The sequence below is a fragment of the Salvelinus fontinalis genome, chromosome 13 (assembly GCF_029448725.1).
Source record: "Salvelinus fontinalis isolate EN_2023a chromosome 13, ASM2944872v1, whole genome shotgun sequence".
Lineage (NCBI taxonomy): Eukaryota > Metazoa > Chordata > Actinopteri > Salmoniformes > Salmonidae > Salvelinus > Salvelinus fontinalis.
The window spans coordinates 8,159,195-8,187,116 of record NC_074677.1 but is presented as its reverse complement, the minus strand read 5'-3'; the positions used below and the strand labels follow the sequence as shown (position 1 = coordinate 8,187,116).

Below are 27,922 nucleotides of genomic sequence, written 5' to 3'. Positions count from 1 at the left end.
ATCATTTTCGCCCTAATTAATAATTTGCAAAGTATACAGGATAGGACTCTTATTCTGAAGGATTCCAAAAATTCGTGACCCAGAAGTACTTAGTTATTCTCGCTTGCTTCACAGCCGTCTCAGAACTATCAATTTTCAGACCGTACTTTACTGTCTTTGGTTGCATGTTTTGAACAAGAGTTGTGGGTTTTATCTATATTTTTTTATGGGAATAAAAAAAGGGTCTGAAGTTTTAATCTGTCCCCAAAAATGTGTAAACTACAGCTGTTGAATGTGTTTATCACCGAGCGTTTAACAACAGCAGCAGTGGAGATATTTGTTTCGGCAGAAAAGACGTTAGCAGAGTACCAGGAGCGGCTAACAACAGCGGCATTTGAGATATTTGTTGTGGTGGAAAAGACGATCGCAGAGGTTCAGGGAGAGAACGACCGTCTACGGGGGCTTCTTCTAGATCATTTAGGAGCAGGTTCGTAGTGATCCAAAAATACTATGTAACTGCTGTTCAAAACGTGTTTTCTGAATCACACTTGTTAGTGGCTAACCCAATCTGTACCACTGCCATCATGTGCCCACTAGGGTCGCGTTCTTTATGACCTAACGTTTCGAAACGTTCAGATAGAAATAGACAATGTAGAACAAACATGCCTCTGTGAGATGAAGAATAAGGAATCACGTCGGCTCTATTCCTGACATTTTTATCTGCACTGTTCGATAACGTTTAGCAAATGAACGTTGCCCAGTTGTCGTATCAAGTTGTGTTGTCATGTGAGTTAATTAAGCAACAAGGGTGTGGTATATGGCCAATATACCACGGCTGTTCTCATGCGCAACGCGGAGTGCCTGGACACAGCCCTTAGGCGTGGTATATTGGCCATATACCACACCCTTGTTGCTTAATTAACTCACAATATCACAAACCCCCGAGTTGCCTTACTGCTATTAGACACTGTTCACCAACCTAATTAGAGCAGCAAAAATAACGGTATTGTCATACCCGTGGTATATGGTCTGATATACCACAGCTGTCAGCCAATCAGCATTCAGGGCTTGAACCACCCAGTTTATAAATAGCCAAGATTTGTTGTTACAAGTCCATAATGATATCAAAGAGCTTATGATGATGCTAATGATAATCTAAGATGTCACTTTAATAAATATCCCCCTTTTTAAACAATACCTATCAGGCAAAATGTAATTATTGGCCTAATTTGTATGAATATTTGATTTCAATCACTTTTTGATTTGAACAAAACCTTCCATACATATTTGCCCATTGTAGAAGTGGTACATATTTGCCCATTGTAGAAGTGATACATATTTGCCCATTGTAGAAGTGATACATATTTGCCCATTGTAGAAGTGATACACATTTGCCCATTGTAGAAGTGATACATATTTGCCCATTGTAGAAGTGATACATATTTGCCCATTGTAGAAGTGATACATATTTGCCCATTGTAGAAGTGATACATATTTGCCCATTGTAGAAGTGACTGGACCTGAATGCAAAAACATTCAAGAGATAAAAGGTCAAAGTTGACCCGTTTTGCATACCCCACCATGTCTTCATCGCTGGAAAATATAATTGGTTGAGATTTATATAATTTAAAAGTTTGACAAACAGGGTTGTCAAACTATTTTATAATTTCTTGAAAAACATTTAAATTTAAAAAAATGTAATGTTAAATTATCTAAAAAGGCGTATACTCTTGTTTTTCCCCCATATTTGCTCTTGAAATGGTTTAAAAATGACAATCTTTATTAAAAATAAATACATTCTTACAAAGACTAGGGAGGTTTTCCAATGCCTCGATTTTTTTCCCATGTCTGACTATATGTGCTAATATAGATTGTCATTTTTAACCATTTCAAGAGCAAATATGGAAAAAAACAAGAGTATACGTTTTCCAATGGCTCCTATTGGTAGATGGGTAAAAAAAAAAAACACATTGAATATCCCTTTGAGCATGGTGAAGTTTTTAATTAGGCTTTAGATGGTGTATTAATACACCCAGTCACTACAAAGATACAGGCGTCCTCCCTAACTCAGCTGCCAGAGAGGGAGGAAACCACTCAGTGGCCCAGCTGACTTTAAAACAGTTAGAGTTTAATGGCTGTGATAGGAGTAAACTGAGGATGGATCAACAACATTGTAGTTACTCCACAATACTAACCTAAATGACAGAGTGAAAAGAAGGAAGCCTGTACAGAATAAAACAAGGCACTAAAGTAATACTGCCAAAAAAATGTGGCAAAGCAATTTACTTTTTATCCAATATACAAAGTGTTATGTTTGTGGCAAATCCCATACAAAACATTACTGAGTACCACTCTCCATTATTTTCAAGCCTAGTGGTGGCTGCATCATGTTATGGATATGCTTGTAATCGTTAAGGACGGGGGAGTTTTCAGGATAAAAAAAAGAAAGAAATAGAGCTAAGCACAGGTAAAAACCTTGAGGAAAACCTGCTTTCCACCAGACACTGGGAGATTAATTCACCTTTCAGCAGGACAATAACCTAAAACGTAAGGCCAAATCTACACTGGAGAAGACAGTGAATGTTCTACAGTGCAGAGCTAGTTTAGACTTAAATCTACTTAAATCTGCTTGAAAGTCTATGGCAAGACCTGAAAATAGTTGTCTAGCAATGATCAACAACCAAATTTGACAGAGCTTAAAGAATTTAGAAAGTAATAATGGGTAAATGTTGCACAATCCAGGTGTGGAAAGCTCTTAGAGGTTTACCCAGAAAGACTCAAGGTGCTTCTGCAAAGTATTGACTCGGGTGTAAATACATATGTTAATGAGATATTTCTGTATTTCATTTTCAATAAATCAGCAAACATTTCTAAAAATATGTTTGCACTTTGTCACTATGGGGGTATTGTGTGTAGATGGATGAGAGAAAAATATAAATTGAATTCAGGCTGTAACTTTAAAACGTGAAATAAGTCAAGGGGTATGAACACTTTCTGAAGGTGCTGTAGAGATTGTCTGTGTGGTCAGTTCACTGTACATGTTTTGTAGGTTGTTCCAAATGAACTAAACCCATGCAAAACACATATAGTCAGATATCAATGTACGTCATTTTATCATGTAACTCATGGCATAGACATGGGGGGGGGGGGGGGAAACAGAGGTTTAACTTTGGATTTCCCTGTTCAAGCCCGAATATATCACACTTTGACTAAAACGATGACTTACTGACTTAAATCGTTGTGCAACATCACCGGTAAGCTCTTGGCATCGTCTTTCAGCTGAAAAAGGTGGATTTTCTCTGGTGTGGCCGTTTTAATCCACTAAATGGCCGCGGTACTCCACTAAATGACCGCGGTACTCCACTAAATGACCGCAGTACTACACTAAATGACTGCGGTACTCCACTAAATGACCACGGTACTCCACTAAATGACCGCGGTACTCCACTAAATGACCGCGGTACTCCACTAAATGACTGCGGTACTCCACTAAATGACCGCAGTACTCCACTAAATGACCGCGGTACTCCACTAAATGACCACGGTACTCCACTAAATGACCGCGGTACTCCACTAAATGACCACTAAATGACCGCGGTACTCCACTAAATGACCACTAAATGACCACGGTACTCCACTAAATGACCACGGTACTCCACTAAATGACCACGGTACTCCACTAAATGACCACGGTACTCCACTAAATGACCACTAAATGACCGCGGTACTCCACTAAATGGCCGCGGTACTCCACTAAATGACCACTAAATGACCGCGGTACTCCACTAAATGACCACGGTACTCCACTAAATGACCACGGTACTCCACTAAATGACCACGGTACTCCACTAAATGACCGCGGTACTCCACTAAATGACCACTAAATGACCACGGTACTACACTAAATGACCGCGGTACTCCACTAAATGACCACGGTACTCCACTAAATGACCACGGTACTCCACTAAATGACCACGGTACTCCACTAAATGACCGCGGTACTCCACTAAATGACCGCGGTACTCCACTAAATGACCGCGGTACTCCACTAAATGACTACGATACTCCACTAAATGACCACGGTGCTCCACTAAATGACCGCGGTACTCCACTAAATGACCACTAAATGACCACGGTACTACACTAAATGACCGCGGTAATCCACTAAATGACCACGGTACTCCACTAAATGACCACGGTACTCCACTAAATGACCGCGGTACTCCACTAAATGACCGTGGTACTCCACTAAATGACCGCGGTACTCCACTAAATGACCACGGTACTCCACTAAATGACCACGGTACTCCACTAAATGACCGTGGTACTCCACTAACTGACCGCAGTACTCCACTAAATGACCACTAAATGACCACTAAATGACCACTAAATGACCGCGGTACTCCACTAAATGACCACTAAATGACCACTAAATGACCGCGGTACTCCACTAAATGACCACGGTACTCCACTAAATGACCGCGGTACTCCACTAAATGACTACGATACTCCACTAAATGACCACGGTGCTCCACTAAATGACCGCGGTACTCCACTAAATGACCACTAAATGACCACGGTACTCCACTAAATGACCGCGGTACTCCACTAAATGACCACTAAATGACCGCGGTACTCCACTAAATGACCGCGGTACTCCACTAAATGACCACTAAATGACCACTAAATGACCGCGGTACTCCACTAAATGACCGCGGTACTCCACTAAATGACCGCGGTACTCCACTAAATGACTACGATACTCCACTAAATGACCACTAAATGACCGCGGTACTCCACTAAATGACCGCGGTACTCCACTAAATGACCTCGGTACTCCACTAAATGACCGCGGTACTCCACTAAATGACCACTAAATGACCACTAAATGACCGCGGTACTCCACTAAATGACCACTAAATGACCACTAAATGACCGCGGTACTCCACTAAATGACCACGGTACTCCACTAAATGACCACTAAATGACCACTAAATGACCGCGGTACTCCACTAAATGACCACGGTACTCCACTAAATGACCACGGTACTCCACTAAATGACCACTAAATGACCACTAAATGACCGCGGTACTCCACTAAATGACCACGGTACTCCACTAAATGACCGCGGTACTCCACTAAATGACTACGATACTCCACTAAATGACCACGGTGCTCCACTAAATGACCACTAAATGACCACGGTACTCCACTAAATGACCACTAAATGACCGCGGTACTCCACTAAATGACCGCGGTACTCCACTAAATGACCTCGGTACTCCACTAAATGACCGCGGTACTCCACTAAATGACCACGGTACTCCACTAAATGACCGCGGTACTCCACTAAATGACCACTAAATGACCGCGGTACTCCACTAAATGACCGCGGTACTCCACTAAATGACCACGGTACTCCACTAAATGACCACTAAATGACCACGGTACTCCACTAAATGACCTCGGTACTCAACTAAATGACCACTAAATGACCACGGTGCTCCACTAAATGACCACGGTACTCCACTAAATGACCACGGTGCTCCACTAAATGACCACGGTGCTCCACTAAATGACCACGGTACTCCACTAAATGACCACGGTACTCCACTAAATGACCACGGTACTCCACTAAATGACCGCGGTACTCCACTAAATGACCACGGTACTCCACTAAATGACCACTAAATGACCACGGTACTCCACTAAATGACCACGGTACTCCACTAAATGACCACTAAATTACCACGGTACTCCACTAAATGACCACTAAATGACCACGGTACTCCACTAAATGACCACTAAATGACCACGGTACTCCACTAAATGACCACTAAATGACCACGGTACTCCACTAAATGACCACTAAATGACCGCGGTACTCCACTAAATGACCACTAAATGACCACAGTACTCCACTAAATGACCACGGTACTCCACTAAAGGACCACGGTACTCCACTAAATGACCACTAAATGACCACAGTACTCCACTAAATGACCACGGTACTCCACTAAATGACCGCGGTACTCCACTAAATGACCACTAAATGACCGCGGTACTCCACTAAATGACCGCGGTACTCCACTAAATGACCACTAAATGACCACGGTACTCCACTAAATGACCACGGTACTCCACTAAATGACCGCGGTACTCCACTAAATGACCGCGGTACTCCACTAAATGACTACGATACTCCACTAAATGACCGCGGTACTCCACTAAATGACCGCGGTACTCCACTAAATGACCTCGGTACTCCACTAAATGACCGCGGTACTCCACTAAATGACTACGATACTCCACTAAATGACCACGGTGCTCCACTAAATGACCACTAAATGACCGCGGTACTCCACTAAATGACCGCGGTACTCCACTAAATGACCTCGGTACTCCACTAAATGACCACGGTACTCCACTAAATGACCACTAAATGACCACGGTACTCCACTAATTGACCACTAAATGACCTCGGTACTCCACTAAATGACCACGGTACTCCACTAAATGACCACTAAATGACCACGGTACTCCACTAATTGACCACTAAATGACCGCGGTACTCCACTAAATGACCGCGGTACTCCACTAAATGACCACGGTACTCCACTAAATGACCACTAAATGACCGCGGTACTCCACTAAATGACCGCGGTACTCCACTAAATGACCACGGTACTCCACTAAATGACCACTAAATGACCACGGTACTCCACTAAATGACCTCGGTACTCAACTAAATGACCACTAAATGACCACGGTGCTCCACTAAATGACCACGGTACTCCACTAAATGACCACGGTGCTCCACTAAATGACCACGGTGCTCCACTAAATGACCGCGGTACTCCACTAAATGACCGCGGTACTCCACTAAATGACCACGGTACTCCACTAAATGACCACTAAATGACCGCGGTACTCCACTAAATGACCGCGGTACTCCACTAAATGACCACGGTACTCCACTAAATGACCACTAAATGACCACGGTACTCCACTAAATGACCTCGGTACTCAACTAAATGACCACTAAATGACCACGGTGCTCCACTAAATGACCACGGTACTCCACTAAATGACCACGGTGCTCCACTAAATGACCACGGTGCTCCACTAAATGACCACGGTACTCCACTAAATGACCACGGTACTCCACTAAATGACCACGGTACTCCACTAAATGACCGCGGTACTCCACTAAATGACCACTAAATGACCGCGGTACTCCACTAAATGACCGCGGTACTCCACTAAATGACCACTAAATGACCACGGTGCTCCACTAAATGACCACGGTACTCCACTAAATGACCACGGTACTCCACTAAATGACCACGGTACTCCACTAAATGACCGCGGTACTCCACTAAATGACCACGGTACTCCACTAAATGACCACTAAATTACCACGGTACTCCACTAAATGACCACTAAATGACTGCGGTACTCCACTAAATGACCACTAAATTACCACGGTACTCCACTAAATGACCACGGTACTCCACTAAATGACCACTAAATGACCACGGTACTCCACTAAATGACCACTAAATTACCACGGTACTCCACTAAATGACCACTAAATGACCACGGTACTCCACTAAATTACCACGGTACTCCACTAAATGACCGCGGTACTCCACTAAATGACCGCGGTACTCCACTAAATGACCACTAAATGACCACAGTACTCCACTAAATGACCACGGTACTCCACTAAATGACCACGGTACTCCACTAAATGACCACTAAATGACCACGGTACTCCACTAAATGACCGCGGTACTCCACTAAATTACCACGGTACTCCACTAAATGACCACGGTACTCCACTAAATGACCGCGGTACTCCACTAAATGACCACTAAATGACCTCGGTACTCCACTAAATGACCGCGGTACTCCACTAAATGACCGTGGTACTCCACTAAATGACCACTAAATGACCACGGTACTCCACTAAATGACCGCGGTACTCCACTAAATGACCACTAAATGACCACGGTACTACACTAAATGACCTCGGTACTCCACTAAATGACCGCGGTACTCCACTAAATTACCACTAAATGACCTCGGTACTCCACTAAATGACCGTGGTACTCCACTAAATGACCACTAAATGACCGCGGTACTCCACTAAATGACCGCGGTACTCCACTAAATGACCTCGGTACTCCACTAAATGACCGCGGTACTCCACTAAATGACCACTAAATGACCGCGGTACTCCACTAAATGACCGCGGTACTCCACTAAATGACCTCGGTACTCCACTAAATGACCGCGGTACTCCACTAAATGACCGCGGTACTCCACTAAATGACCGCGGTACTCCACTAAATGACCACTATATGACCGCGGTACTCCACTAAATGACCGCGGTACTCCACTAAATGACCACGGTACTCCATTAAATGACCACTAAATGACCGCGGTACTCCACTAAATGACCGCGGTACTCCACTAAATGACCACGGTACTCCACTAAATGACCACTAAATGACCACGGTACTCAACTAAATGACCACTAAATGACCACGTTGCTCCACTAAATGACCACGGTACTCCACTAAATGACCGCGGTACTCCACTAAATGACCACGGTACTCCACTAAATGACCACGGTACTCCACTAAATGACCACGATACTCCACTAAATGACCACGGTACTCCACTAAATGACCACGGTACTCCACTAAATGACCACTAAATTACCACGGTACTCCACTAAATGACCACTAAATGACCACGGTGCTCCACTAAATGACCACGGTACTCCACTAAATGACCACGGTACTCCACTAAATGACCACGGTACTCCACTAAATGACCACTAAATGACCACGGTACTCCACTAAATGACCACGGTACTCCACTAAATGACCACGGTACTCCACTAAATGACCACTAAATGACCACGGTACTCCACTAAATGACCACTAAATGACCACGGTGCTCCACTAAATGACCACGGTACTCCACTAAATGACCACGGTACTCCACTAAATGACCACTAAATGACCACGGTACTCCACTAAATGACCACGGTACTCCACTAAATGACCACTAAATGACCACGGTGCTCCACTAAATGACCACTAAATTACCACGGTACTCCACTAAATGACCACTAAATGACCACGGTACTCCACTAAATGACCGCGGTACTCCACTAAATGACCGCGGTACTCCACTAAATGACCGCGGTACTCCACTAAATGACCACTAAATGACCACAGTACTCCACTAAATGACCACGGTACTCCACTAAATGACCACTAAATGACCACGGTACTCCACTAAATGACCACTAAATGACCACGGTACTCCACTAAATGACCACTAAATGACCACAGTACTCCACTAAATGACCGCGGTACTCCACTAAATTACCACGGTACTCCACTAAATGACCGCGGTACTCCACTAAATGACCACTAAATGACCTCGGTACTCCACTAAATGACCGCGGTACTCCACTAAATGACCGTGGTACTCCACTAAATGACCACTAAATGACCACGGTACTCCACTAAATGACCACGGTACTCCACTAAATGACCACGGTACTCCACTAAATGACCACGGTACTCCACTAAATGACCGTGGTACTCCACTAAATGACCACTAAATGACCACGGTACTCCACTAAATGACCACGGTACTCCACTAAATGACCACTAAATGACCTCGGTACTCCACTAAATGACCACTAAATGACCTCGGTACTCCACTAAATGACCGCGGTACTCCACTAAATGACCTCGGTACTCCACTAAATGACCGCGGTACTCCACTAAATGACCGCGGTACTCCACTAAATGACCTCGGTACTCCACTAAATGACCGCGGTACTCCACTAAATGACCGTGGTACTCCACTAAATTACCACTAAATGACCGCGGTACTCCACTAAATGACCTCGGTACTCCACTAAATGACCACTAAATGACCACGGTACTCCACTAAATGACCACGGTACTACACTAAATGACCTCGGTACTCCACTAAATGACCGCGGTACTCCACTAAATTACCACTAAATGACCTCGGTACTCCACTAAATGACCGTGGTACTCCACTAAATGACCACTAAATGACCGCGGTACTCCACTAAATGACCGCGGTACTCCACTAAATGACCTCGGTACTCCACTAAATGACCGCGGTACTCCACTAAATGACCACTAAATGACCGCGGTACTCCACTAAATGACCGCGGTACTCCACTAAATGACCTCGGTACTCCACTAAATGACCGCGGTACTCCACTAAATGACCGCGGTACTCCACTAAATGACCGCGGTACTCCACTAAATGACCACTATATGACCGCGGTACTCCACTAAATGACCGCGGTACTCCACTAAATGACCACGGTACTCCATTAAATGACCACTAAATGACCGCGGTACTCCACTAAATGACCGCGGTACTCCACTAAATGACCACGGTACTCCACTAAATGACCACTAAATGACCACGGTACTCAACTAAATGACCACTAAATTACCACGTTGCTCCACTAAATGACCACGGTACTCCACTAAATGACCGCGGTACTCCACTAAATGACCACGGTACTCCACTAAATGACCACGATACTCCACTAAATGACCACGGTACTCCACTAAATGACCACGGTACTCCACTAAATGACCACTAAATTACCACGGTACTCCACTAAATGACCACTAAATGACCACGGTGCTCCACTAAATGACCACGGTACTCCACTAAATGACCACGGTACTCCACTAAATGACCACGGTACTCCACTAAATGACCACTAAATGACCACGGTACTCCACTAAATGACCACGGTACTCCACTAAATGACCACGGTACTCCACTAAATGACCACTAAATGACCACGGTACTCCACTAAATGACCACTAAATGACCACGGTGCTCCACTAAATGACCACGGTACTCCACTAAATGACCACGGTACTCCACTAAATGACCACTAAATGACCACGGTACTCCACTAAATGACCACGGTACTCCACTAAATGACCACTAAATGACCACGGTGCTCCACTAAATGACCACTAAATTACCACGGTACTCCACTAAATGACCACTAAATGACCACGGTACTCCACTAAATTACCACGGTACTCCACTAAATGACCGCGGTACTCCACTAAATGACCGCGGTACTCCACTAAATGACCGCGGTACTCCACTAAATGACCACTAAATGACCACAGTACTCCACTAAATGACCACGGTACTCCACTAAATGACCACTAAATGACCACGGTACTCCACTAAATGACCACTAAATGACCACGGTACTCCACTAAATGACCACTAAATGACCACAGTACTCCACTAAATGACCGCGGTACTCCACTAAATTACCACGGTACTCCACTAAATGACCGCGGTACTCCACTAAATGACCACTAAATGACCTCGGTACTCCACTAAATGACCGCGGTACTCCACTAAATGACCGTGGTACTCCACTAAATGACCACTAAATGACCACGGTACTCCACTAAATGACCACGGTACTCCACTAAATGACCACGGTACTCCACTAAATGACCACGGTACTCCACTAAATGACCGTGGTACTCCACTAAATGACCACTAAATGACCACGGTACTCCACTAAATGACCACGGTACTCCACTAAATGACCACTAAATGACCTCGGTACTCCACTAAATGACCGCGGTACTCCACTAAATGACCACTAAATGACCTCGGTACTCCACTAAATGACCGCGGTACTCCACTAAATGACCTCGGTACTCCACTAAATGACCGCGGTACTCCACTAAATGACCGCGGTACTCCACTAAATGACCTCGGTACTCCACTAAATGACCGCGGTACTCCACTAAATGACCGTGGTACTCCACTAAATTACCACTAAATGACCGCGGTACTCCACTAAATGACCTCGGTACTCCACTAAATGACCACTAAATGACCTCGGTACTCCACTAAATGACCGCGGTACTCCACTAAATGACCTCGGTACTCCACTAAATGACCGCGGTACTCCACTAAATGACCGCGGTACTCCACTAAATGACCTCGGTACTCCACTAAATGACCGCAGTACTCCACTAAATGACCGTGGTACTCCACTAAATGACCACGGTACTCCACTAAATGACCGCGGTACTCCACTAAATGACCACGGTACTCCACTAAATGACCGCGGTACTCCACTAAATGACCGCGGTACTCCACTAAATGACCGCGGTACTCCACTAAATGACCACGGTACTCCACTAAATGACCGCGGTACTCCACTAAATGACCACTAAATGACCACTAAATGACCACTAAATGACCGCGGTTCTCCACTAAATGACCACGGTACTCCACTAAATGACCGCGGTACTCCACTAAATGACCGTGGTACTCCACTAAATTACCACTAAATGACCGCGGTACTCCACTAAATGACCACTAAATGACCGCGGTACTCCACTAAATGACCGCAGTACTCCACTAAATGACCACGGTTCTCCACTAAATGACCACAGTACTACACTAAATGACCACAGTACTACACTAAATGACCACAGTACTACACTAAATGACCACAGTACTACACTAAATGACCACAGTACTCCACTAAATGACCACGGTACTCCACTAAATGACCACAGTACTACACTAAATGACCACAGTACTACACTAAATGACCACAGTACTACACTAAATGACCACGGTACTCCACTAAATGACCACAGTACTCCACTAAATGACCACTAAATGACCACAGTACTCCACTAAATGACCACGGTACTCCACTAAATGACCACAGTACTCCACTAAATGACCACTAAATGACCACAGTACTCCACTAAATGACCGCGGTACTCCACTAAATTACCACGGTACTCCACTAAATGACCGCGGTACTCCACTAAATGACCACTAAATGACCTCGGTACTCCACTAAATGACCGCGGTACTCCACTAAATGACCGTGGTACTCCACTAAATGACCACTAAATGACCACGGTACTCCACTAAATGACCACGGTACTCCACTAAATGACCACGGTACTCCACTAAATGACCACGGTACTCCACTAAATGACCGTGGTACTCCACTAAATGACCACTAAATGACCACGGTACTCCACTAAATGACCACGGTACTCCACTAAATGACCACTAAATGACCTCGGTACTCCACTAAATGACCGCGGTACTCCACTAAATGACCACTAAATGACCTCGGTACTCCACTAAATGACCGCGGTACTCCACTAAATGACCTCGGTACTCCACTAAATGACCGCGGTACTCCACTAAATGACCGCGGTACTCCACTAAATGACCTCGGTACTCCACTAAATGACCGCGGTACTCCACTAAATGACCGTGGTACTCCACTAAATGACCGCGGTACTCCACTAAATGACCTCGGTACTCCACTAAATGACCACTAAATGACCTCGGTACTCCACTAAATGACCGCGGTACTCCACTAAATGACCTCGGTACTCCACTAAATGACCGCGGTACTCCACTAAATGACCGCGGTACTCCACTAAATGACCACTAAATGACCTCGGTACTCCACTAAATGACCGCGGTACTCCACTAAATGACCGTGGTACTCCACTAAATGACCACTAAATGACCACGGTACTCCACTAAATGACCACGGTACTCCACTAAATGACCGCAGTACTCCACTAAATGACCGCGGTACTCCACTAAATGACCACGGTACTCCACTAAATGACCGCGGTACTCCACTAAATGACCGCAGTACTCCACTAAATGACCGCAGTACTCCACTAAATGACCGCGGTACTCCACTAAATGACCACGGTACTCCACTAAATGACCACTAAATGACCACTAAATGACCACTAAATGACCGCGGTTCTCCACTAAATGACCGCAGTACTCCACTAAATGACCACGGTACTCCACTAAATGACCACAGTACTACACTAAATGACCACAGTACTACACTAAATGACCACAGTACTACACTAAATGACCACGGTACTCCACTAAATGACCACAGTACTACACTAAATGACCACAGTACTACACTAAATGACCACAGTACTACACTAAATGACCACAGTACTACACTAAATGACCGCAGTACTACACTAAATGACCACGGTACTCCACTAAATGACCGCGGTACTCCACTAAATGACCGCGGTACTCCACTAAATGACCACGGTACTCCACTAAATGACCACTAAATGACCGCGGTTCTCCACTAAATGACCGCAGTACTCCACTAAATGACTGCGGTACTCCACTAAATGACCACTAAATGACCACGGTACTCCACTAAATGACCACGGTACTCCACTAAATGACCACAGTACTACACTAAATGACCACAGTACTACACTAAATGACCACAGTACTACACTAAATGACCACGGTACTCCACTAAATGACCGCGGTACTCCACTAAATGACCACAGTACTACACTAAATGACCGCGGTACTCCACTAAATGACCACAGTACTACACTAAATGACCGCGGTTCTCCACTAAATGACCGCGGTACTCCACTAAATGACCACAGTACTACACTAAATGACCGCGGTTCTCCACTAAATGACCGCGGTACTCCACTAAATGACCACAGTACTACACTAAATGACCGCGGTACTACACTAAATGACCACAGTACTACACTAAATGACCACTAAATGACCGCAGTACTACACTAAATGACCACTAAATGACCACAGTACTACACTAAATGACCACTAAATGACCACAGTACTACACTAAATGACCACAGTACTACACTAAATGACCGCGGTACTCCACTAAATGACTGCGGTACTCCACTAAATGACCGCGGTACTCCACTAAATGACCACGGTACTCCACTAAATGACCGCGGTACTCAACTAAATGACCGCGGTACTCCACTAAATGACCACTAAATGACCACTAAATGACCGCAGTACTACACTAAATGACCGCAGTACTACACTAAATGACCACTAAATGACCGCGGTACTCCACTAAATGACCGCAGTACTACACTAAATGACCACAGTACTCCACTAAATGACCACGGTACTCCACTAAATGACCACGGTACTCCACTAAATGACCGCGGTACTCCACTAAATGACCACAGTACTACACTAAATGACCACAGTACTCCACTAAATGACTGCGGTACTCCACTAAATGACCACAGTACTACACTAAATGACCACAGTACTACACTAAATGACCGCGGTTCTCCACTAAATGACCACAGTACTACACTAAATGACCACAGTACTCCACTAAATGACTGCGGTACTCCACTAAATGACCACAGTACTACACTAAATGACCACAGTACTACACTAAATGACCGCGGTTCTCCACTAAATGACCGCAGTACTACACTAAATGACCACTAAATGACCGCGGTACTCCACTAAATGACCGCGGTACTCCACTAAATGACCGCGGTACTCCACTAAATGACCACGGTACTCCACTAAATGACCACGGTGCTCCACTAAATGACCGCGGTACTCCACTAAATGACCACGGTACTCCACTAAATGACCACGGTGCTCCACTAAATGACCACGGTACTCCACTAAATGACCACGGTGCTCCACTAAATGACCACTAAATGACCGCGGTACTCCACTAAATGACCTCGGTACTCCACTAAATGACCACGGTACTCCACTAAATGACCACTAAATGACCGCAGTACTCCACTAAATGACCGCGGTACTCCACTAAATGACCGCGGTACTCCACTAAATGACTGCGGTACTCCACTAAATGACCGCGGTACTCCACTAAATGACCACGGTACTCCACTAAATGACCACTAAATGACCGCAGTACTCCACTAAATGACCGCAGTACTCCACTAAATGACCACGGTACTCCACTAAATGACCACGGTACTCCACTAAATGACCACTAAATGACCGCAGTACTCCACTAAATGACCGCGGTACTCCACTAAATGACCGCGGTACTCCACTAAATGACCGCGGTACTCCACTAAATGACCGCGGTACTCCACTAAATGACCACGGTACTCCACTAAATGACCACTAAATGACCGCAGTACTCCACTAAATGACCGCAGTACTCCACTAAATGACCACGGTACTCCACTAAATGACCGCGGTACTCCACTAAATGACCGCGGTACTCCACTAAATGACCGCGGTACTCCACTAAATGACCGCGGTACTCCACTAAATGACCGCGGTTCTCCACTAAATGACCGCGGTACTCCACTAAATGACCGCGGTTCTCCACTAAATGACCGCAGTACTCCACTAAATGACCGCGGTTCTCCACTAAATGACCGCGGTACTCCACTAAATGACCGCGGTACTCTACTAAATGACCGCGGTACTCCACTAAATGACCGCGGTACTCCACTAAATGACCGCGGTACTCCACTAAATGACCGCGGTACTCCACTAAATGACCGCGGTACTCCACTAAATGACCACTAAATGACCGCGGTACTCCACTAAATGACCACTAAATGACCGCGGTACTCCACTAAATGACCGCGGTACTCCACTAAATGACCACTAAATGACCGCGGTACTCCACTAAATGACCGCGGTACTCCACTAAATGACCGCGGTACTCCACTAAATGACCACGGTACTCCACTAAATGACCGCGGTACTCCACTAAATGACCGCGGTACTCCACTAAATGACCGCGGTACTCCACTAAATGACCACAGTACTACACTAAATGACCACGGTACTCCACTAAATGACCGCGGTACTCTACTAAATGACCGCGGTACTCCACTAAATGACCGCGGTACTCCACTAAATGACCGCGGTACTCCACTAAATGACCGCGGTACTCCACTAAATGACCACTAAATGACCGCGGTACTCCACTAAATGACCACTAAATGACCGCGGTACTCCACTAAATGACCGCGGTACTCCACTAAATGACCACTAAATGACCGCGGTACTCCACTAAATGACCGCGGTACTCCACTAAATGACCGCGGTACTCCACTAAATGACCACGGTACTACACTAAATGACCACAGTACTACACTAAATGACCGCGGTACTACACTAAATGACCGCGGTACTCCACTAAATGACCGCGGTACTCCACTAAATGACCGCGGTACTCCACTAAATGACTGCGGTACTCCACTAAATGACCACTAAATGACCGCGGTACTCCACTAAATGACCGCGGTACTCCACTAAATGACCACTAAATGACCGCGGTACTCCACTAAATGACCGCGGTACTCCACTAAATGACCGCGGTACTCCACTAAATGACCGCGGTACTCCACTAAATGACCACGGTACTCCACTAAATGACCACGGTACTCCACTAAATGACCACGGTACTCCACTAAATGACCACGGTACTCCACTAAATGACCACGGTACTCCACTAAATGACCGCGGTACTCCACTAAATGACCACGGTACTCCACTAAATGACCGCGGTACTCCACTAAATGACCGCGGTACTCCACTAAATGACTGCGGTACTCCACTAAATGACTGCGGTACTCCACTAAATGACCACGGTACTCCACTAAATGACCACGGTACTCCACTAAATGACCACTAAATGACCGCGGTACTCCACTAAATGACCGCGGTACTCCACTAAATGACCGCGGTACTCCACTAAATGACCGCGGTACTCCACTAAATGACCGCGGTACTCCACTAAATGACTGCGGTACTCCACTAAATGACCGCAGTACTCCACTAAATGACCACGGTACTCCACTAAATGACCGCGGTACTCCACTAAATGACTGCGGTACTCCACTAAATGACCGCGGTACTCCACTAAATGACTGCGGTACTCCACTAAATGACCACAGTACTCCACTAAATGACCGCAGTACTTGCCTACGGAGCAGTAAGAGGAACTGCCCCTCCCTTCCTTCAGGCTCTAACCCTACACCCCAACCTGAGGTTTAACCCTACACCCCAACCTGAGGTCTAACCCTACACCCCAACCTGAGGTTTAACCCTACACCCCAACCTGAGGTTTAACCCTACATCCCAACCTGAGGTTTAACCCTACACCCCAACCTGAGGTTTAACCCTACACCCCAACCTGAGGTTTAACCCTACACCCCAACCTGAGGTTTAACCCTACACCCCAACCTGAGGTCTAACCCTACACCCCAATCTAAAGGTCTAACCCTACACCCCAACCTGAGGTCTAACCCTACACCCCAACCTGAGGTCTAACCCTACACCCCAACTCAAGCACTCCGTTCGACCACCTCTGGTCTCTTGGCCCTCCCACCCCTACGGGAGGGCAGTTCCCTCTCAGCCCAGTCAAGCTCCTCTCTTTGTCCTGAAGCTAGGACAGCAGAGTCCCTGCCCATCTTCCAAAAACATCTGAAACCCCCTATCTCTTCAAAGAGTGTCTAAAGTAATCCCACAGCGAAGCACAGAGTTGTGGGGTTGGAAGTCTGAGTTCACAGCGAGAGTGTGAAGTCACTATAGCTACATCTCTTCTAGCCATAACCAGCTGGTAGCTACTCCCTTCTAGCCATAACCAGCTGGTAGCTACATCCCTTCTAGCCATAACCAGCTGGTAGCTACTCCCTTCTAGCCATAACCAGCTGGTAGCTACATCCCTTCTAGCCAAAACCAGCTGGTAGCTACATCCCTTCTAGCCATAACCAGTTGGTAGCTACATCCCTTCTAGCCCTAACCAGCTGGTAGCTACATCCCTTCTAGCCCTAACCAGCTGGTAGCTACATCCCTTCTAGCAGTAACCAGTTGGTAGCTACACCCCTTCTAGCCCTAACCAGCTGGTAGCTACATCCCTTCTAGCCGTAACCAGCTGGTAGCTACATCCCTTCTAGCCATAACCAGTTGGTAGATACATCCCTTCTAGTCATAACCAGCTGGTAGCTACATCCCTTCTAGCCATAACCAGCTGGTAGCTACATCCCTTCTAGCCATAACCAGCTGGTAGCTACATCCCTTCTAGCCATAACCAACTGGTAGCTACATCCCTTCTAGCCATAACCAGCTGGTAGCTACTCCCTTCTAGCCATAACCAGCTGGTAGATACATCCCTTCTAGCCCTAACCAGCTGGTAGCTACTCCCTTCTAGCCATAACCAGCTGGTAGCTACATCCCTTCTAGCCATAACCAGCTGGTAGCTACTCCCTTCTAGTCATAACCAGCTGGTAGATACATCCCTTCTAGCCATAACCAGCTGGTAGCTACTCCCTTCTAGCCATAACCAGCTGGTAGCTACATCCCTTCTAGCCATAACCAGTTGGTAGCTACTCCCTTCTAGCCATAACCAGTTGGTAGCTACTCCCTTCTAGCCATAACCAGCTGGTAGATACATCCCTTCTAGCCATAACCAGCTGGTAGCTACTCCCTTCTAGCCATAACCAGCTGGTAGCTACATCCCTTCTAGCCATAACCAGTTGGTAGCTACTCCCTTCTAGCCATAACCAGTTGGTAGCTACTCCCTTCTAGCCATAACCAGCTGGTAGATACATCCCTTCTAGCCATAACCAGCTGGTAGCTACATCCCTTCTAGCCATAACCAGTTGGTAGATACATCCCTTCTAGCCCTAACCAGTTGGTAGCTACTCCCTTCTAGCCATAACCAGCTGGTAGATACATCCCTTCTAGCCATAACCAGCTGGTAGCTACATCCCTTCTAGCCATAACCAGTTGGTAGATACATCCCTTCTAGTCATAACCAGCTGGTAGCTACATCCCTTCTAGCCATAACCAGCTGGTAGCTACATCCCTTCTAGCCATAACCAGCTGGTAGCTACATCCCTTCTAGCCATAACCAACTGGTAGCTACATCCCTTCTAGCCATAACCAGATGGTAGCTACTCCCTTCTAGCCATAACCAGCTGGTAGCTACATCCCTTCTAGCCATAACCAGCTGGTAGCTACTCCCTTCTAGTCATAACCAGCTGGTAGATACATCCCTTCTAGCCATAACCAGCTGGTAGCTACTCCCTTCTAGCCATAACCAGTTGGTAGCTACTCCCTTCTAGCCATAACCAGCTGGTAGCTACATCCCTTCTAGCCATAACCAGTTGGTAGCTACTCCCTTCTAGCCATAACCAGTTGGTAGCTACTCCCTTCTAGCCATAACCAGCTGGTAGATACATCCCTTCTAGCCATAACCAGCTGGTAGCTACATCCCTTCTAGCCATAACCAGTTGGTAGATACATCCCTTCTAGCCCTAACCAGCTGGTAGCTACTCCCTTCTAGTCATAACCAGCTGGTAGATACATCCCTTCTAGCCATAACCAGCTGGTAGCTACTCCCTTCTAGCCATAACCAGTTGGTAGCTACTCCCTTCTAGCCATAACCAGCTGGTAGCTACATCCCTTCTAGCCATAACCAGCTGGTAGATACATCCCTTCTAGCCATAACCAGCTGGTAGCTACATCCCTTCTAGCCATAACCAGTTGGTAGCTACATCCCTTCTAGCCAAAACCAGCTGGTAGCTACATCCCTTCTAGCCCTAACCAGCTGGTAGATACATCCCTTCTAGCCCTAACCAGCTGGTAGCTACTCCCTTCTAGTCATAACCAGTTGGTAGCTACTCCCTTCTAGCCATAACCAGCTGGTAGCTACATCCCTTCTAGCCATAACCAGTTGGTAGATACATCCCTTCTAGCCATAACCAGCTGGTAGCTACATCCCTTCTAGCCATAACCAGCTGGTAGCTACTCCCTTCTAGCCATAACCAGCTGGTAGCTACATCCCTTCTAGCCAAAACCAGCTGGTAGCTACATCCCTTCTAGCCATAACCAGTTGGTAGCTACATCCCTTCTAGCCCTAACCAGCTGGTAGCTACATCCCTTCTAGCCATAACCAGCTGGTAGATACATCCCTTCTAGCCATAACCAGCTGGTAGCTACTCCCTTCTAGCCATAACCAGCTGGTAGCTACATCCCTTCTAGCCATAACCAGCTGGTAGCTACTCCCTTCTAGTCATAACCAGCTGGTAGATACATCCCTTCTAGCCATAACCAGCTGGTAGCTACATCCCTTCTAGCCATAACCAGTTGGTAGCTACATCCCTTCTAGCCCTAACCAGCTGGTAGCTACATCCCTTCTAGCCCTAACCAGCTGGTAGCTACATCCCTTCTAGCCATAACCAGCTGGTAGCTACATCCCTTCTAGCCATAACCAGCTGGTAGCTACATCCCTTCTAGCCATAACCAGCTGGTAGCTACATCCCTTCTAGCCATAACCAGCTGGTAGCTACATCCCTTCTAGCCATAACCAGTTGGTAGCTACATCCCTTCTAGCCATAACCAGTTGGTAGATACATCCCTTCTAGCCATAACCAGTTGGTAGCTACATCCCTTCTAGCCATAACCAGTTGGTAGCTACTCCCTTCTAGCCATAACCAGCTGGTAGCTACATCCCTTCTAGCCATAACCAGTTGGTAGCTACTCCCTTCTAGTCATAACCAGCTGGTAGCTACTCCCTTCTAGTCATAACCAGTTGGTAGCTACTCCCTTCTAGCCATAACCAGTTGGTAGCTACATCCCTTCTAGCCATAACCAGTTGGTAGCTACATCCCTTCTAGCCATAACCAGTTGGTAGCTACATCCCTTCTAGTCATAACCAGTTGGTAGCTACATCCCTTCTAGCCATAACCAGTTGGTAGCTACTCCCTTCTAGTCATAACCAGCTGGTAGCTACTCCCTTCTAGTCATAACCAGCTGGTAGATACATCCCTTCTAGTCATAACCAGTTGGTAGCTACTCCCTTCTAGCCATAACCAGCTGGTAGCTACATCCCTTCTAGCCATAACCAGCTGGTAGCTACATCCCTTCTAGCCCTAACCAGCTGGTAGCTACATCCCTTCTAGCCCTAACCAGCTGGTAGCTACATCCCTTCTAGCCCTAACCAGCTGGTAGCTACATCCCTTCTAGCCCTAACCAGCTGGTAGCTACATCCCTTCTAGCCATAACCAGCTGGTAGATACATCCCTTCTAGCCATAACCAGCTGGTAGCTACATCCCTTCTAGCCATAACCAGTTGGTAGATACATCCCTTCTAGCCATAACCAGTTGGTAGCTACATCCCTTCTAGCCATAACCAGTTGGTAGATACATCCCTTCTAGCCATAACCAGCTGGTAGCTACATCCCTTCTAGCCATAACCAGCTGGTAGATACATCCCTTCTAGCCATAACCAGTTGGTAGATACATCCCTTCTAGCCATAACCAGCTGGAAGCTACATCCCTTCTAGCCATAACCAGCTGGTAGATACATCCCTTCTAGTCATAACCAGCAGGTAGCTACAATGTTTAAATCTCCTGTTCCCCCCAACCTTGCTCAATGCACTCACCATCTCCCAAGATGGCCGCTTAATTATAAACCTCAACCCAGGTTGAAGATAACTGGAATGGACAACCTCGAATTCCAAAGCCGAAGCTTTCGAAAAGAAAGATATTCATGGAACTAGCGCTGGTCTCTTTAGAATTCTTCCTCATTTATGCAAAGAGTTCTGGGATATTAGAATACTCTACTTGTCCCAACCTGGATATATTCAACCTACACCTGAATGCAGGTGGTTAAGAACTTCCTCTTATGTAAATATGAAATATGAAGTTTTAAAATGGGGCTACTAAATCACCTGCTGCAGTTATGTTGCATCAGATCAGCATAGAGAATTCTGAATTGACTTCGATGTGAATATTTGTTATTGTTTCTTGAGTGCTAGCTACTTATTTCTTCTCCTCTCTCTCTCTCTCCAGATCCCCAACAGCTAACTCTCCCTGAAGAGGAGGTTTCCCCTAAGCAGCAGCAGCAGCATTGTGAGCAGGAGTGGAGCCCCAGTCCGGGGCAGGAGGACCCAGAGCCCACACAGATTACAGAGGAACAGGAGGAACTCAGGACCAGTCAGGAGGAAGAGCAGCTACAAAGACTTAGGTCTGCTACCACAGAGGTTGTACAGTTGATATTTATTCCTCCCTGTGTGGAAAGTGACTGTGACCAGGACAGCAAGACAGACTCTCTACCCAGCAACACAACCGAACAGACCCAAACAGCATTGGATGACGAGGATTACAGAGCATCACAACTAACCAGTCACTTTCATCCCCTCTCTACAGTAAATCCCCACTGTTCTTCAGCTCTGAGTGAAATCATTGTCAGTATTGATGAAGACGAGAGTGAAGAACTACCGTCAAGGTCAAAGAGAACACGGGAAAAGCAAAGCTCTCAAGTCTGCACGAAGACCAAGACAACCAGTGAGCTGAAAGCACATTTAAAGTCTCACACAAGCAGGAGACCATACAAGTGTCATGTGTGCAGTAAAAGCTTTAAGACACCAGGCCCTTTAAAAGTACATTGGAGAATTCACAAAGGGGAGAAATCACACAGCTGTCCTTTTTGTCTTCAAAGCTTTAAGTCAATAAACGGTCTACAACTACACCAGAAAGTTCACACAAGGGAGAAAGAGAGACCACAGCAATGTCCTGTGTGCAATGAATCATTTCTTGGCATAGCTTCTTTAAAAGAGCATCAGCGAATTCACACAGGTATCCCATATCAGTGTACAGAATGTGGCAATTCCTTCCGAGTCAAGAAAGACTTCAACAAGCATATAAGGACTACTCACCCAGAGAGAGAACCAGTGACTCCAACAGAGAGAGAACCAGTGAATCCAACAGAGAGAGAACCAGTGAATCCAACAGAGAGAGAACCAGTGAATCCAACAGAGAGAGAACCAGTGACTCACCCAGAGAGAGAACCACATCAGTGTTTTGTTTGTAGAAAAAGCTTCACAACATTGAGCTATCTAGTAATCCACCAGCGAATTCACACCGGAGAGAAACCGTATCAGTGCCATGTTTGCAGAAAAAGCTTCATTAGGAAGGAATACCTCATTAAGCATATGGTAAATCACACTGGAGAAAAGCCATATCTGTGCAATGTTTGCGGCAAAACCTTCTTAAGGAAGGCGTACCTGAGAGTACATATGGTAACTCACACAGGGGAGAAATCGTTTAAATGCCCTGTATGTGAAAAAGGCTTCATATCATCGACTTGTCTCAAACTCCACCAGAGAATCCATACAGGGGAGAAACCCCATAAGTGTAACCTATGCAGCAAAAGCTTCATTAGGAAGGCGTGCCTGAGAGTACATGTGGTAACTCACACAGGGGAGAAACCTCATCCTTGTAACGTTTGTAGCAAAAGCTTCACTCAGAAGAAAGGCCTGAGCGTGCACATGAGGACTCACACAGGGGAGAAACCTTTCAAGTGCCCTGTATGTGAAAAATGCTTCACCTATTCAAATAAGCTAAAATGCCACCAGCAAACCCACACAGGGGAGAAACCATATAAGTGCCACATCTGCAGCAAAACCTTCACTCAGAGTGGAGGCCTGTCACGTCATATGAAGACTCACACTGGAGAGAAACCATATAAGTGTTCTGTATGTGAAAAACGTTTCACATCACCGACTAATCTTAAACTCCACCAGCGAATCCATACAAGAGTGAAATCATTTACGTGCCCCGGGTGTGAGGAAGGCTTTACATCGTCAAGTCTTCTAAAACGTCACCAGCAGAATCACTGTGGAGAGAAGACAGAAAAAAAACGGCCAGAGGAAACATTTCTCTGCAGTGATTGTGGCAAAAGCTTCCGTACCATGAGTTACCTGAGAGTGCATATGACGACTCACACAGGGGAGAAAGCTAATAAGTGTCCTGCGTGTGATAATTGCTTTATAACAGCCTCTGATCTAAAAGTCCACCAGAAAATTCACAATGGAGGGAAACCATATCAGTGCAAGGAATGTGACAAATGCTTCACTCAAAGGTCAACATTGAAAAAACATGTAGGGTCTCACACAGAACTGCATATGTGTCACGTGTGCAGCAAAAACTTCACCCAAAAGGGAAACCTGACACAACATATGAGGACTCACACAGGGGAGAAACCGTTCAAGTGCCCTGTATGTGAAGGAGGCTTCACGTCAGCCCCTTCTCTAAAACTCCATCAGCAAATTCACACTGGCGAGAAACCACATCAGTGTGAAGTTTGTGGCAAACGCTTCATTCAGAAGGGAAACCTGACAGGACATATGAAGACTCACACAGGGGAGAAACCCTTTAAGTGTGAAGTTTGTGGCAAAAGCTTCCTGCAGAGGGGAAACCTGACAATTCATATGAAGATTCACACAGGGGAGAAATCTTTTAAGTGTTCTATATGTGAAAAGCGCTTCGCAACACTACGTGATATGACACGCCACAAGAGAATTCACACGGGAGAGAAACCATATCGCTGCAACGATTGTGACAAATGTTTTAATCAGAGTAGTTCCCTTAAATCACACACGAAGAATATTCACAAGAGAGAGAGAACATAAGTGTCCATTGTGTAAAACATGTCAATATGAAAATGGAAAAGGTCCATTCTAACTGACAGCGGTAAGAGAACAACATATCATGGTTGAAAGGAATGATTGAATGACTGAACTTGAATGAGGAATCCTTACTGATTAATTATCAAATGAAACATAGAATATTTATTCTTTTGTAAACCCATGTTTTTTAGGGTTTTTTTTAGAGAGCAGTCTGAATTTGTAGGCAGCAGGAGTCCTTACTGGTTAATGATAAAAGACAGAATGAAACAGGATATTTGAACAACTGTTTTCACATGAAGGAAGCTTTAGGTATTGTTAAAGGACAATGCTCATCGATCATAAAATGGCTGATTTCAAAATTATTGAATGATTATCATGTTGAAGCAATTGTATTTTAATTATGTTTAACATGGAGTAAGACAGTAGGGCCTGGTATTCATAAAGCCAGTCATGATGAATTTCCACCTGAGACTTACTCCACACCAGTGTGTAGCCAAATGTTAGTGTTAATGTAAGCTCTATTGCTGTTTTGGTTCCGCAACCTCGGACAACAAAAGTAGCCGCACCGTCCCGCCCCTGTCGGTGTGGTTCTAGAATGCTGTTCGGTGTGGGGTTTAGAATGCTGTTCGGTGTGGGTTTAGAATGCTGTTCGGTGTGGGTTTAGAATGCTGTTCGGTGTGGGTTTAGAATGCTGTTCGGTGTGGGTTTAGAATGCTGTTCGGTGTGGGTTTAGAATGCTGTTCGGTTTGATTTAGAATGCTGTTCGGTGTGGTTTTAGAATGCTGTTCGGTGTGGTTTTAGAATGCTGTTCGGTGTGGTTTTAGAATGCTGTTCGGTGTGGGTTTAGAATGCTGTTCGGTGTGGTTTTAGAATGCTGTTCGGTGTGGTTTAGAATGCTGTTCGGTGTGGTTTAGAATGCTGCTCGGTGTGGTTTTAGAATGCTGCTCGGTGTGGTTTTAGAATGCTGTTCGGTGTGGTTTTAGAATGCTGTTCGGTGTGGTTTTAGAATGCTGTTCGGTGTGGGTTTAGAATGTTGTTTTAGAATGCTGTTCGGTGTGGTTTTAGAATGCTGTTCGGTGTGGTTTTAGAATGCTGTTCGGTGTGGGTTTAGAATGCTGCTCGGTGTGGGTTTTAGAATGCTGTTCGGTGTGGTTTTAGAATGCTGTTCGGTGTGGGTTTAGAATGCTGTTCGGTGTGGGTTTAGAATGCTGTTCGGTGTGGGTTTAGAATGCTGTTCGGTGTGGGTTTAGAATGCTGTTCGGTGTGGTTTTAGAATACTGTTCGGTGTGGGTTTAGAATACTGTTCGGTGTGGTTTTAGAATGCTGTTCGGTGTGGTTTAGAATGCTGTTCGGTGTGGTTTAGAATGCTGTTCGGTGTGGTTTAGAATACTGTTCGGTGTGGTTTTAGAATGCTGTTCGGTGTGGTTTAGAATGCTGTTCGGTGTGGTTTAGAATGTTGTTCGGTGTGGTTTTAGAATGCTGTTCGGTGTGGTTTAGAATGTTGTTCGGTGTGGTTTTAGAATGCTGTTCGGTGTGGGTTTAGAATGCTGTTCGGTGTGGTTTTAAGATGTTGTTCGGTGTGGTTTTAGAATGCTGTTCGGTGTGGTTTTAAGATGCTGTTCGATGTGGTTTTAAGATGCTGTTCGGTGTGGTTTTAGAATGCTGTTCGGTGTGGTTAGGATGATAGATGTAGTCTACTCCTCCGTTAGGATGATAGATGTAATCTACTCCTCCGTTAGGATGATAGATGTAATCTACTCCTCCGTTAGGATGATAGATGTAATCTACTCCTCCGTTAGGATGATAGATGTAATCTACTCCTCCGTTAGGATGATAGATGTAATCTACTCCTCCGTTAGGATGATAGATGTAATCTACTCCTCCGTTAGGATGATAGATGTAATCTACTCCTCCGTTAGGATGATAGATGTAATCTACTCCTCCGTTAGGATGATAGATGTAATCTACTCCTCCGTTAGGATGATAGATGTAATCTACTCCTCCGTTAGGATGATAGATGTAATCTACTCCTCCGTTAGGATGATAGATGTAATCTACTCCTCCGTTAGGATGATAGATGTAATCTACTCCTCCGTTAGGATGATAGATGTAATCTACTCCTCCGTTAGGATGATAGATGTAATCTACTCCTCCGTTAGGATGATAGATGTAATCTACTCCTCCGTTAGGATGATAGATGTAATCTACTCCTCCGTTAGGATGATAGATGTAATCTACTCCTCCGTTAGGATGATAGATGTAATCTACTCCTCCGTTAGGATGATAGATGTAATCTACTCCTCCGTTAGGATGATAGATGTAATCTACTCCTCCGTTAGGATGATAGATGTAATCTACACCTCCGTTAGGATGATAGATGTAATCTACTCCTCCGTTAGGATGATAGATGTAATCTACTCCTCCGTTAGGATGATAGATGTAATCTACTCCTCCGTTAGGATGATAGATGTAATCTACTCCTCCGTTAGGATGATAGATGTAATCTACTCCTCCGTTAGGATGATAGATGTAATCTACTCCTCCGTTAGGAAGATACATG

The 27,922-nt window shown here is 45.5% G+C and overlaps 1 protein-coding gene across 1 annotated transcript; it reads left to right on the top strand.

Annotated features, from left to right (window-relative positions):
* Window positions 1-104: 104 nt before the first annotated feature.
* On the top strand, window positions 105-27,922 carry LOC129868030 (zinc finger protein 271-like). The gene is made up of 2 exons (XM_055941601.1): window positions 105-466; window positions 22,745-27,922. The coding sequence occupies exons 1-2, from the start codon at window positions 250-252 to the stop codon at window positions 25,363-25,365; spliced, it is 2,838 nt and encodes a 945-aa protein (XP_055797576.1). The 5' UTR covers window positions 105-249; the 3' UTR covers window positions 25,366-27,922.